Source organism: Nanorana parkeri, unplaced genomic scaffold (assembly GCF_000935625.1).
Source record: "Nanorana parkeri isolate BGI_ZX_2015 unplaced genomic scaffold, ASM93562v1 scaffold389, whole genome shotgun sequence".
NCBI classification, from domain to species: domain Eukaryota; kingdom Metazoa; phylum Chordata; class Amphibia; order Anura; family Dicroglossidae; genus Nanorana; species Nanorana parkeri.
Window position 1 is genome coordinate 1 of NW_017306657.1, and position 14,064 is coordinate 14,064.

Below are 14,064 nucleotides of genomic sequence, written 5' to 3' on the forward strand. Positions count from 1 at the left end.
GGCACGTGGAGCTGCGAACACGCCCCGAGCCCATCCTTAATATACATCAGAACACACAGTTCATCTGCAGGGTGATATACACACAGGAAACACACGCCGGCTGTTCCTATCAGAGTGCCCCCTTACACTGGCTGTCCCCATCGCAGTGTCCCCTTACACTGGCTGTCCCCATCGCAGTGTCCCCTTACACTGGCTGTCCCCATCAGAGTGTCCCCTTACACTGGCTTTTCCCATGGGCAGGGAATGTGAAAGCCGCACAGCCGCGCCAAGGCACCTCTTATAGTGTGGTCCTAACTCTAAACTGTGAGAGTCTCCATCTTGGAGCACATGGGGCAGAAGATTTCAAATTGGGTGCAGGTTTGTCAGGAGGAAGCCCAACCTCCTTAAAAGCACAGAAACACACAAGGGATCCCGCACATCCCAATGGCAGCTGAGAACCCCCATGCGTCGCTGCACCAAATCGGTCAAGCAAAACAAATGGCAAACGCACTCAACAATTTGTCACCAGCTATACAGTAAGGTGCACATGAAATGGGCTTTGAACAGTAAAACAGTAGAAAGGTATCATGGCACACTCACAAGCCATGCGTCACTGCACCAATTTGGTGCAGTGACGCACGGGGGTTCTCAGCTGCCATTGGGATGTGCAGTGATCCCTTGTAACCCCTTACACTGGTTGTCCTCATCAGAGTGCCCCTTTACACTGGCTGTCCTCATCAGAGTGCCCCCTTACACTGGCTGTCCTCATCAGAGTGCCCCCTTACACTGGCTGTCCTCATCAGAGTGCCCCTTACACTGGCTGTCTCCATCAGAGTGCCCCTTACACTTGTTGTCTCCATCAGAGTGCCCCCTTACACTGGTTGTCTCCATTAGAGTGCCCCCTTACACTGGCTACCCTCATTAGAGTGCCCCCTTACACTGGCTGTCTCCATCAGAGTGCCCCCTTACACTGGTTGTCTCCATTAGAGTGCCCCATTATACTGGCTGTCTCCATCACAATTCCCACTTACACCATCTGCCCCCATCAGAGTGGCCCCTTACACTGGCTGTCTCCATCAGAGTGGCCCCTTACACTGGTTGTCCCCATCAGAGTGCCCCCTTACAGTTGCTGCCCCCATCAGAGTGGCCCCTTACACTGGCTGTCTCCATCAGAGTGCCCCCTTACACTGGCTGTCTCCATCAGAGTGCCCCCTCTGTTATTAACCTTTGTGGTGAGACAAGTTGTTTTACATGCTGGTTTGTGAGTGTGCCATGATACCTTTCTACTCCCTTACACTGGTTGTCTCCATTAGAGTGCCCCATTATACTGGCTGTCTCCATCAGAATTCCCACTTACACCATCTGCCCACTTCAGAGTGACCCCTTACACTGGTTGTCCCCATCAGAGTGCCCACTTACTCCGTCTGTCCCCATCAGAGTGCCCTCTTACACCAGCTGCTCCCATTAGAGTGCCCCCTTACACCAACTGCCCTCATCAGAGTGCCCTCTCCCTATTGGAGTGTCACATGTGTCCTTGGGGTACCTTAGCTGGGAGATGAAGTCAGGAGATAGAGCCAGGATTTGGAGCCAGGGAGTACAGCTGGGAGGAGCTAGAGTCAAAGCAGGGAGCCTAGAAGCAGAGTCAGGAGGTGGAGCTGGGAGGAGTGAGGGGTGGAGCTGGGCAGGGCCGGGAAGATGGGAGGCGGAGATGGCTATGGGGAGCTTAAGAGGAAGGAAGATACTGTTCCGTCCTCTTTAGTGCTCAGCAGGACATCAACAGTAGTGATGGGCTCGGGCGTGTTCGCAGCTCCACGTGCCGAGCCCCCCAGGAAGCTGTACAGGATGATATACACACAGGATCCTGTACAGGGTAAGGAGAAAGCTGGCTGCTGACAGAGTGAAAGTTGGCATCTTGTAACTTCCAACAAACAATTATTTTTGATTATTATTAGAGGTGCATCGGAATGAAGGTTTGAGACTAAAACCGAAAATAATGCCAAAACCGGGGGAAAAAATGTCTAACCTTTTTACATTATTTAAAAAAAAAAAATTATTTTTCTAAACGTTTTTCTTTTTTTAATATTTTATTTTCTACATTTTTTTTAATTTGTTTACTTTACTTTTGGGGGCTTCGTTGAAATATCAGGGGTCTAAACAGACTCCTGATATTTCCCTTTTACAATAGAAAAAGAGATTGAAGACACAGAGTCCTCAATCTCTTTTTCTGCATCCTCTGTTATACAGTAAATGAACAGGCAGCCTCTACACTTTTTTTTACATCATGTTATAATACATTTATTATTACCCAATTTATTGTTAAAATATAAAACACGGGGTCACATCAGGTAAATAGACACCAAACATGCCAAGCCTTAAAATTGCGTGCAAATCGCAAAAAACGACCATACCCAAAAGTGACCATAGGCGACGCTTTAAAAGCTTCTACTGCTCATCAGTTTAGTGTTATCAGCGATTAATGGCCCTAGAATTATTGCTCTCACTGCAACGTTTGCGGTGATATGTAGCATGTGCGGCGTAATGGGAGCAATCGTCGTTTTTGCACGTATGCGCATGTTTGCACGCGTGTATGTTTGGGTGGGGACTTTAGAAAAATTTTGTGTTTTTTTAATTCTTTTCCATGTGTGACTTTAATTTTATTTTTGCAACTTTAATTTTGCTTTCCTATTTTTTTTCCACCTAACTTTATTGTTATCACATAGGGGGATACGAAACCCTCTATGTGATAGCAAAGAGGATTTCACAGGTCCTCTTTATGGAGACATCAGGGGTCTCCAAGACCCCTAATGTCACCTAGGACCCTCCAACAAAGCTGATGAAGCAGAGATCCCTATACAAGCGATCCACAAGCTCTATAGCCGGTGAATTGCTTGTATGTAAACAGGCATTGCTGCCTGTTTTTTAACCCCTTTATGACTGAGGCCTTTTTTTCATTTTTTGTACCCATGTTATATTCCACATTTTAGGCCTGAAAATTACTTAAAACCCCCCAACATTATATATTTTCTGAATGCCAAGACCCTATAGAATAAAATGGTGGTAGTTACAGTTTCCTGCTCGCGCGCGAGTTGGCGGGGCTGACAGGCCGTCGCATCCAGGAAGCTCCCAGCCAGCCGTGTAAGCACAACGGCCAGCCGGGAGGCGGTTAAAATCAAAAGCTTTTTCATCTATTTCAAATTCTGATGAAATCACTTACAACGGATTCTGTTCTGTGATGTGTAAAAGTTTTAGCTAGAGATAAACGCCAGTGTTCTATCAAAGTTTGTGACTGCGTTAGAATGTGTGACCGGTGCTGTGGTCACACATTTTAACCAAATCCTGCCCAGTTTTTAGGCGGTGGAATATGTGAACGGCAAAAGGTGCAGAATTCCAGCTGTTCCAGGGCAGATCGGCATCGCAGATGGTATGTGCAGGAGAACCGATCTGCCCTGAAACAGTTGATCGGTCCTGAAATGTCACTTCTATCTGACTATGTGACTGCGATCTCAAATTCCGCAAAGTCCGATAGAAGTGAGATTTCAGAACCGATCAGCTGTTCCATGGCAGATCGGTTCTCCTGCACATACCATCTGTGATGCCGATCTGCCCTGGAACAGCTGAGAAAGCGTTAGAATTCTTCTCCTTTTGCCGGTCACATATTCCAACGCCAAAAAAGTGGGCATGATTACGTTAAAATGTGTGACCACGTGACCGGTCACACATTCCAACCCAATCACAATCTTTGATAGAACACCGGCAGATTTGGATGAATCCGAATTATTCATTAATTATGGAGGAGTTAAACCATAATTACGAATGAACATTCATTGCAGCAAAGTGACATTAAATGTTTATTTTTTTTAACTTTTGACAGTCCACAGAAACAATAAAATTCTGGGGATTCTAGGAATGTTAGAAGGGACCCCAATGCCAAAAAAAAGGGGAGGTCCCCCTAAAATCCTTTACCAGACCCTTGATCCCTGCAGCACCCTGGCAGAGCAGGAAAAGGGGGAGACAAGCATGCACACCCCCTGCACCATAACAGGCCATGTCGATGAGGACAAGAGCCTCTTTCCCACAACCCTGGCCCGTTGGTTGTGGGGGGTCTGCTGGCAGGGGGGCTTTTAGGAATCTGGGTGCCCCCTTGCATAAAGGGGGCACCCAGATGTTTCCCCCACCTCGTGAATGAGTAAGGAAACAAGCACCAGCTACAAAATGACAGCTCTGCTCTCGAATGTCAACAATGTGGGGTTTTTCAGTGAGGTGTGTTTATTTACAATTTTACTGCATTTGGTGAATGAGTAGGGGTAACAACTACCCGTTACTCATTCTCGAGGGGGGGCAGCGTCTGGGTGCTCCCTTTGTGAAAGGGAGCACCCAGATTCCTATAAGCCCCCCTGCCCATATACCGCAGTGCAGTGCTGAGCCAGTCACATCAGAAGCTTACACTCTAATGTCCCCCCCACAGTCACATCAGTCTCTGTGGGGGAGGACATTAGGGTGTAAGCTCCTCTGTACAGAGACTGATGTGACTGTGGTGGGGACATTAGAGTGTAAGCGGCGGATCCAGATATCCCTGGATCCGCCGCTGCAGCTTTGTATAATGTATTGCTGGAATTCAGTGACGTAACTAGACCCTTCAGGGCAAGAAACTATGAAGGGCCCCCCTAACCCCGGGCCGCCATGAAACTGTGTGGTTAACAGGAAGGCTGCCGAGGTCCCCAGCAAGTGCGGGACCTCAGGCAGCCGCTGCAGTTTAAAAATTTAGTGCCGGTGTTCTGTCGAGAACACCAACCCAGTATCTGCGTTTGCACACAGACGGATCCCGGTTTCCTCGATCATACTGGTCTGTGCACAAGCGCAGATGCTGAGGTCGGCAAATTCGATTACGTTGGTATTCTAGACAGAACACCGGTATCTGCGTTTAGTATCAGGGCATTTTCACGAGTATGAATACTTGTGAAAATGCCCAGTATTGGCACCGACTGGTGCATACCTACTTAATATTATAATGCAGGGCTCAAAATTTCAAGTCCTAAGCTACTAGCCAGGCCTAAAAAGTTACTCGCCACCAGTTGCCCCACCTAACCCCTACCCTGCCCCAGCCTTAACTCCGCCAGGTCAGCGGTGTGACGCAGAGTATAAAGATCAGTAACAATGCACAGTACAGAAGTCAGTGGTGCAATACAGAATACAGAGGCCAGCTGTGTGACGCGCAGTGCAGAGGTCAGCATTGTGACGCACAGTACAGAGGTCAGCAATGTTATATAATAGGAAACCAGCCTTACCGGAAAAGTAGTAAACCTGCTAAGCAGGTGGGTGCTTGTAGCGACCACGGATGGCACCATGAGCAATATAGAAGTAGTAAAAATTGTCACCAGCACACCACAATATTTACAGCAAAAAGTCCTTTAATGACAAATTGCCATTCAGTACAAGCGCTTTCGGGGTCTATGAAGTACCCCATTCATCAGGCTCATTCTGAGCCTGATGAAGGGGTACTTCTGAGACCCCGACAGCGTTCCCTCTCTCTGCTCCCGGCCGCTGCAGCTTCAGAGCGGCCAGAAGGAGAGAGAGGGAGCGATAACGGGTGTAATCAGAGCCGCCTCTCTGAGTGGAGCTGAAGCGGCCGGGACGAAAGAGAGTGAGCGCAGAGAGCAAGCTCCGGCTCTGGATGGAACACTACCGCCGCGGCAATCACTCGCTCGGTTCTGTTCTCTCTTCTCCTTCTCAGGCTCGGCCGCTCTGTAGCTGCAGCAGGCGAGAAAGAGAAGAGAAAACAGAAGCGAGCGAGCGCCGCGGCGGTAGTGTTCAATCCCTAGTCCCGCCGGCGAGGCACCATTACTGATATTCCACTCGCCCCCCCGCAATTTCCACTCGCCAATTGCGAGCGGGCGAGAGGCCTGTTATAATGTATTGCTGGGACTTGTAGTCCTGCATAGTTGGTGCTATTGTGCATTTCTCTATAATGATTACACAGCAATGCAGAATACCACCAGCTATGCAGGACTAAAAGTCCCAGCAATACATCATAATAAAAATCAGGGGGATGATGAATACCACCAGCATCATATGCAGAATACCACCAGCTATACTGCCACACCAATGAGAGACTGAGGAAAGGGGGATTATAAAAAAAATTAAGGAACGCTAAACTGTAATTAAGCGATTTATGTTATAAATGTTTTTTGCGCTGTGTTGGTGTTTGTGTTGTAATAAAATGATACAGGCGTAGATTTAATTACAACACAAGGTATTACAATGCACGGCAATGCGTCACACAGCTTTCCCATGCGCTGCCACAGTTAAATTAATGTTTTTTTACTATAGAAAAAAATAATGCACTGCGATGCGTTCTAACAACGCACTGCAGCGCATGTGCCTGGCGTACACCACAATATGGTATGTGTGGGGGGGAGGGGGGTTGTGCTTTTTTTATTTACACTTTTTTTTTTTATTATTATTTATTATTAATTTACTGTTGGGGGGGCTTTGGGGAAATATTAGGGGTCTAAACAGACCCCTGACATTTCCCTTTTGAAATAGAAAAAGACATTGAGGACACAGAGTCCTCAATGTCTTTTTCTGCAGCCTCAGCACTCAATGGATGGGAAGCACTCAGTACAGAGGCTTCCCATTCATTCACAAACTGCTGATAGTAAGATATTTACTATCAAGCAGATTCTCAATGGGGAGGAGCCTCCGTACTGAGTGCTTCCCATCCATTGAGAAATTCATGAATGAACAGGAGGTGATGCAAATCACCTCCTGTTCATTCATAACTGTGTCCCCACTTATTTACAAACACTGGAGTAATCAGTAGACTTGTGCGCCGTCAAAAAATTCGTTCTGTTTCGTTTCGGAATATCCGTTATTTCGTATTTCATCATTCGTAACTGAACTCAGATTCAGATTCAATACGAATTTTCGTTAGTGGCGGTTATATTTTCGTAACTTTACGAACATTCGTTATGATGAAGTTAAAAAGCAAAATACCTTTGTTACATAGTTACATAGTATTTGAGGTTGAATAAAGACATTAGTCCATCAAGTCCAACCTATTAGGATCTCATTCTAGGAGTAACAAAGAAATTCGGATCCGAAATTCGTTAACGGAATTTCGTATTTCGGATATAATTCGGAAACTGCCATTCGGATTTCGGATGCTCCGAAATTCGGAATTTCAGGAAAATTTGTACGAATTTCGATTCGTAACTAAACGAATCGCACATGTCTAGTAATCAGACAATCCCTCCAGTGTTTGTGCTGTACACGGAGGATCGGTAAATATCAATGATACTTACCGATCCTCCACTCGGCCATGCACACAGCCACTGTCATCCTGAAACTGACAGGAGGACAGCGGCTCCGCTCTCCTCCCCGCCTGCCTCAATCACGATGATCCGCCAATGACCTGCACACCCGAACCGATGCTGCGGGGGCCCGGCCGCCTCCTCGCACTTCACCGTCGGCCGATACTCATGTATGGGTCCCGGGCGGGCCCCCGGAGGCTGCCCAGGCCCCTTACATGAGTATCGGCCGTACCCCCCTGACCACGGCCCTGACCACAACCACCGGGCCAGGGTTGTGAGGAAGTGGCATTTTTCCTCATTGACATGTTGGTTTGCACAGGCAATGTAGGGCAATGTAGGGGGAGGAGATGCAGCTTATAGACATTCCTTGCACTGGGAAATAGAATCCCAATCAATCAAAGTTTTCTGACTTGCCCATTGTTCTGTCCCCAGAGAATGTTCGTTCAGAGCTGTCATGTGCATCACATTCCCATTACCTTCTAAAAAGCCATCATGAAGTTGCCACTCTCTAATTTATGTTTATTTGTCTTTCTGGGGAATACATTAGCAAGAGTGTGACACCATCATCAGTGGTGTATCTTGGTTTTGTGCTGCCCTAGGCAAGACTAAACCCGAGCACCCCGCCCCCCCATCCCTAATCTAAATTAGTCCCACCCCTTCCGGTTTAAGACATTTTGCATAACCTGTCAGTAGTGCGATACAGCGCGCACGTTGTATCTAGATTCTGACAGGTTGCGCTATCAATGTAGCGGGACGCTCTAGTTCTACCTTTGCAATAGCCACCTTCTCTATTCCTGGCTTGATGGGCTCCCTAATTCTGCAGCTGCAACACCGATCTTCTGCCTTAATATGCTGGGCCCTCTAATTCTGCATTTACCCATCTTCTGCCTTGGCCGCTGGGCTATGTAGCTCTAGATACATAACTCTTAACGGAGTTTATGGAGCTGCAGCATACATGTAGGTGTAGGCGGTATAGGTGGACACGTTGATCCCCAGTCAAAGAAGCACCAGGTCCAGGAGTACTGGCAGTAATTCATGAATAATTTATAATATAATTTTTTTTTCTCCCAATTAACTGTTTTTTTTGGCGCCCCAACTAACAGCATTTTTTGGCGCCCCCCTGGAAAGTGCCGCCCTAGGCAAATGCCTAGTTTGCCTTGCAGTAGATACACCCCTGACCATCATTTGTTCTCATAAAGGCCACGGCAGTTGGGCCCACGCGGAAATTGGAGTCACCTGGAAATTATGGAAGCACGTAGGTGACTCTACTTGATGGTAGTTTGTAGTGGAATGGCCCTTAAAGACAACACCAACATCAAAAGTGACATGCAAAAGACAGTAACCTTTAGCAACAGGGAATCCTTTCTGTGTTTTACTAGCCTGATTTCAAACCAATCTAGTTGTTTGATTGCTATAGTCTACAACTGCCAATTGCTTGTTCCTTAATTGGTAAGCCTAGAAGTAACCAAACAGTCACCTAGAGGAAGCTCAGAATATTTATTGAGACTGGTGTGCAGAAATTAAGTGCAGTTGTTCTGGAACAGGGTGACAGTGGCACCAAGCAGTGTTTTTAGCTGGCTTTGCAGGCTAGCAATGCTCAACACCTGCACTGTGTTGGCATTGTTTGGCGCCAGGGCTCCTTCAGCTCTAATGGGCCGATTGTTGTTGTCCAGGCAGCAGTATCCGCTCCATATGTGACTAGGAATGTTGATCCTTTGTACACCATTGACAGAGATCCAATTGTTTCCAGGCACCGCACCCGTTACCACATACATCCTACCACAAGTGGCTGCAATGTCCCTCACTTTCTTCTCATTGCCTCGCCAGGCGCCACTGTTTAGGGAGCCGAACATGGGTGCCACGTTGGTCAGGGTATAGGTGGCTTTCTGGCTAGGCCCATCAGGATGGTCGGCATTGGGGTTCAGGTGACCTTTGTGGTAGTTGCTTCCCGTGTAGTCAGAATTGATGGCCTGATTCTGTTTGATGAGGTCAGTAGCGACACCGGAGAGGCCGAGATTGCGAATTGCAGTTTCAGTTGCAGGCTGGAGCGACATTTCCCTTGGAAGCCTGGTGTCCACAAGCTGAAAGGCAAATTTAAAAAAAATGGGTAGTAGTCGTAAAAATTAGTAGTACGTCGTAAAGCTTATTTCCAACCCAAATGTTTTGGGGTTTTTTGGTAATGTGGACTAAATGTAAAATTTCTGTCAGGTTTTCATTTCTGTCCGTGATTCCATTGGGGAGATTTTCTCTCACTTGTTACTGTGACATCCATACAAGAAACAGGGGGAGCAAATGTCACCAAGACAGGGAGGCAGAAATGACAATAAAAACTTTGAAGAAGTCCTAACCCTTCGTCATTGTACTAAAAATTTATTTTTGTCTGTATACTTATTGGAGAGATTCCCCATCACTTCCTGTCCTGACTGAATGTAAAAGGAAATCTCTCCAACCGGAACACAGACAGTAATGAAAACCTGGCAGAGTTTCAAAGCCTTCCACGCTCTATCCAAAACTAAATGAAAGGATTTGGCTGCAGGTGAACTCCACCAACGCATTGTATTGAATGCAGTGAGAAAGACACAACCGGAAGCCATGAGATATATCAGAACAGGAGCCCCCATTGGATGACTTTCTTTCCCTTCCTGTTACAATGATATTTGGCAGATTTAGGCTAGGTTTACACTAGGGCAATCCATGACCGTGCGGCAATTGTGCATGAAACCGCGTGGATGGCCGTGTGGTTACAAAATTGCACATCATTATTTTCTAATGGCACCCCAGTCGCGCCAGGCAGATCACACAGTTTTCCGCAGCTATACTGCCCGCGCAATTGTGCATGATCGCGGTTGAAATAACCGCACAGTGCGTGTCGCAAAAAAGTAGATGTACCTTTTTCCAGCGATGGCCACGCGGATATAACCTCATTGAAATGAGCGGCAATCGGCATTCGCTGTGTGCAATCGTGCACGATTGCACGGTCCCAGGATTGCCGATATGTGAACCTAGCCAAAGGATGAACTGTCACTGAACCTTGTAGTGAGAGGTGATTTCCCCAATGGAGATTCAGAGGGCAACAAGACAGAGGTCCTAGACCTTCCCCACTCTATCCATAACTAAAACTTTTTGAAGGTTTTAAAGGTAACTTTTCGGTATAATTTTCTAGTTGTTTAAACCAGCAGCATTTGGATCAGGTAACCATTACATGCTTTGTAGAGGCACCTTTTCTATTATTTCATTGCGTGGATTTGTCTGATATGTTCATAGTACCTTTACTGCAATAATCAAAAGATGATCGAATCTGTCCCAGATTAAAAAAATAAATAAAAACAATTTATTAGGGATGCATTGGCCGATATATTGGCCGCTGAAACATATCGGCCGAAAATTGCACTTTTGGCATAATGCCGATACATCAGCACATCCCTGCTTTCTCTCCTCCCCGCTGGACGCTGCTCTGTGTCCCAGCGGGGAGTAAAGAAACTGTCACAGGCGATCGAGTGCTGCGGGAGGAGAACGCTGTGAGCGGCCGGCGTCTCTTCTCCCCTCCTGTGACAGATCGGCAGAGCGGCGGTGTGGGAGGAGACAGCCAGCGCTGTCACAGCAGGCTGAGCTCCACTCCCTCAGCTTCCTGTGACCGTTGTCAGAATGGAGAGCAGTACAATCACTCAGTGATCGCTGATTGTTTGTAAATAATTGAGGACATGGTATGTTTACTATATCCTTAATTATGAATGAATGGGAAGTGATCTACATCACCTCCTGTTCATTCATGATTGTGGTTATAGCAAATATGCCATGTCCTCATGTTATGAATGAACAGGAACACTCAGCATAGAGGATTCCTGTTCATTGATAACAGGGGCTGCAGAAAAAGAGATTGAGGACTCTGTGTCCACAATCTCTTTTTCTATTTTAAAAGGGAAATCTGTTAAGACCCCTGATATTTCCCTGAAGTCCCTAAAAGTAAAGTAAAAAATAAAAATATTTTTAAAAAAATGAATAAATATAAAAAAATAAAAAGTTTATAAAAAATGAATAAAAATAAAATATTTGAAAAAGTTAAAATTTTTGGTTTCCGTTTCAGTTCCAAGTTTATCCAAGGCTTACAGTATATGTTTTAATGTGTTTTCTTATTATTTTCAGTTACAACTAGGGATGCACCGATACCGATACTAGTATTGGTGCAGATGCTGAGTATTTGAATGAGTACTCATACTCGCCCAAATGCTACGATGCCTAGCCCGATACCTGAGCTTCCGGTATCAGGAAGCCGGGCAGCAAGCTATTACATGCTGCCTAGCTTCCTGATTGGCCAGGAAGCCGACTCCATGCTCCCTCATCACTAGGCGACGAGAGAGCATGGAGCCGGCTTCCTGACTAATGACTCACCACCTAGCTTCCTGATTGGTTGGGAAGCTGGCCAATCAGGAAGCTGGGCAACAAGTCATTACTCGCCTCCCGGCTTTCTGATTGACCAGAAAGCCGTCTTCATGCTCCCTCATCACCTGGTGACGAGGGAGCATGGTGCCAGCTTCCGGCGCCGGTTAATGACTTATTGCCCAGCTTCCTGATTGGCCAGCTTCTTGACCAATTCAGGAAGCCGGGAAACGAGTCATTACACAGTGCCCGGCTTCCTTATTGGCCAGGAAGCTGGCTCCATGCTTCCTCATCACCTGGTAACGAGGGAGCATGGAGATGGCTTCCCTGCTAATCTGAAAGCCGGGTGGCGAGTCTTTACACACCGCCTGGCTTCCGGGCTAATCAGGAAGCCAGGTGGCGAGTTATTACATGCCACCTGGCTTCCTTAATGGGACCGGTATCGGCATTCAGTATCGGCAAGCACTGGAAAAAAATATTGGTACTTGTACTCGATACAAAAAAACAGTATCGGTGCATCCCTAGTTACAACTATGTCTTATTATTAAAGGTAAATATTTAGCATTTGCTAGTGTCAAACTCCAGGCTAGGACACCCAGGTCATGATTTTTTAAACACCTTTGCTGTGAAATACACCTAAATAGCTGGAAAGGTCAGATATAATAGACTACAAAATTAAGGAAAGACACTTCTCCTACTACTTTTTCATCGATGGGACCTGGTTTAGTCTGTGATAACCTAGTCAAGAGAAAGCAAAATGTCAGCCACTCACATCAATTTAGAACTAGGATGGGCAGGGGCATGTGGGCAGAGCTGTACACTAAACAATAGAAACATTTCCGAGTACTCAATCCAGCGCAAAAAATCTAATGAAACCGTTTCAACATTTCGGTTAAAAGGTTTTTCATGCATACATTTCCAAATTCATGTGAAGCCATACTGCCACATCAAGGTAGTGAAGTCTAACTGAAGTTAACTATCTTAGCTCACAACCTAGGATGTACTGTATATAACAACAAATAAACCAGGACTACTTAGAAGACATGCCTGTTCTCAATTTGTGCATTGATATACCATGTCGAGTGCTCAAAAACCTATTTTTTTAACCTAAATGTTGTAACAGTTTAATTATTTTTTTTTAAATCATCATTATCATGGATGCAACTTATATGAAACATTTATTTTTGAAATAAAGGTTTTACACCAAGAAAGTCTATGGCTTTCAAAAAAAGGTTAAAAAATAATGATAGTTTTCTGCATATGATATATGACCAGTATGATCTCACCTGTGGCTCGAGTCGGAAAGTCTGGTCGGCTCCTGTGACATCACCGGGTCTGGTGTCCAGGATATAAGCAGAATACAGAGGATACCTGTTTCCCTTGTGATATAGTGAGGCAAAGAAAGGATTGTTGTAGGTCTCATACATCTGGCAGATGGGGGTAATGGGACCGGTAAATCCAACCGGAGGTTTGCTGGCATAGAACTGACCCAGGCAGTCGCTAAAATTTGGGCTGACTCTGGCCAAGCCTGCATGAGCCAGAGCCAAAACCACAAGGAGTTGAAACACCATGGTGGGACCTTCAGAAACTCTCAACTGTCCACAAACCTGGTGTGTATTGCCACAACTACAAGACCTTGTTGTGATCCACTCAACTGAACTTCCAAAGTTTATAGGCTCCATGTGACCTAGTGAACCTGTTGGTGTTTCCATTTGATTACAATCACCCGTGGAAAGTTGGCCTCCCGAAGGTCAAGTTTTCTGTCAACACCTGGAGCGTTCTCAACATACAAAATAGAATTAAAAGAACCATCAATTCAGAGTTACAAAAATGGTACTTTTGTTTTGAGCATCTGGGCCATTTTAAACAAAGTTCTTGGGCTATTGTTGTATTAGTTTTTAACACTTTGAAAATCACCAATAGGAATGAGTTAGCTTCAGGTAAATGTTTAAAAAGATTTTCACTTTTAAACAAAACACATGGCATAACTTATTCTGTAGATGTTGGCCATCAGTCTAGTTATCTTCCCATATTCCTGGCACATTTTTACGAAAGTTGTCCTTTCAATAAACCTCTGAGTAAAGCCTAGCCTTGTAGTCAAATACTAACCTTGACCCCTACTTTGGAGTTTCTCACTGTGCAGCCTTGCCAGTGGCACCCAGCCTTTGCATCCAAAACATTCTGGTCGGGTTACTCTGCTTAGTGTACATGCATGTCATAGTTCTATTCATATCTATAGATGGTCTGAACCTCGATTGGGGGGAGCCACCATGAGTGTGGCCCCAGCCATCCAGTCATTTATGGACTATCCATTGGAATGAATGGGGCCTTTGCACACTAGGCAGAGACCTGGACGTGAAGTATGTAGTCAACTAGAAAGGCACATTCTCTTGGTACC

General features: G+C 45.8%; 1 protein-coding gene across 1 annotated transcript; it reads right to left on the minus strand.

Moving 5' to 3' along the window:
- Positions 1-8,809: 8,809 nt before the first annotated feature.
- Positions 8,810-13,237, minus strand: LOC108789338 (endonuclease domain-containing 1 protein-like). Its single transcript, XM_018559317.1, has 2 exons — positions 12,953-13,237; positions 8,810-9,370 (listed from the first exon to the last, which is right to left on the minus strand). The coding sequence occupies exons 1-2, from the start codon at positions 13,235-13,237 to the stop codon at positions 8,810-8,812; spliced, it is 846 nt and encodes a 281-aa protein (XP_018414819.1).
- Between the last annotated feature and the right edge of the window lie 827 nt (positions 13,238-14,064).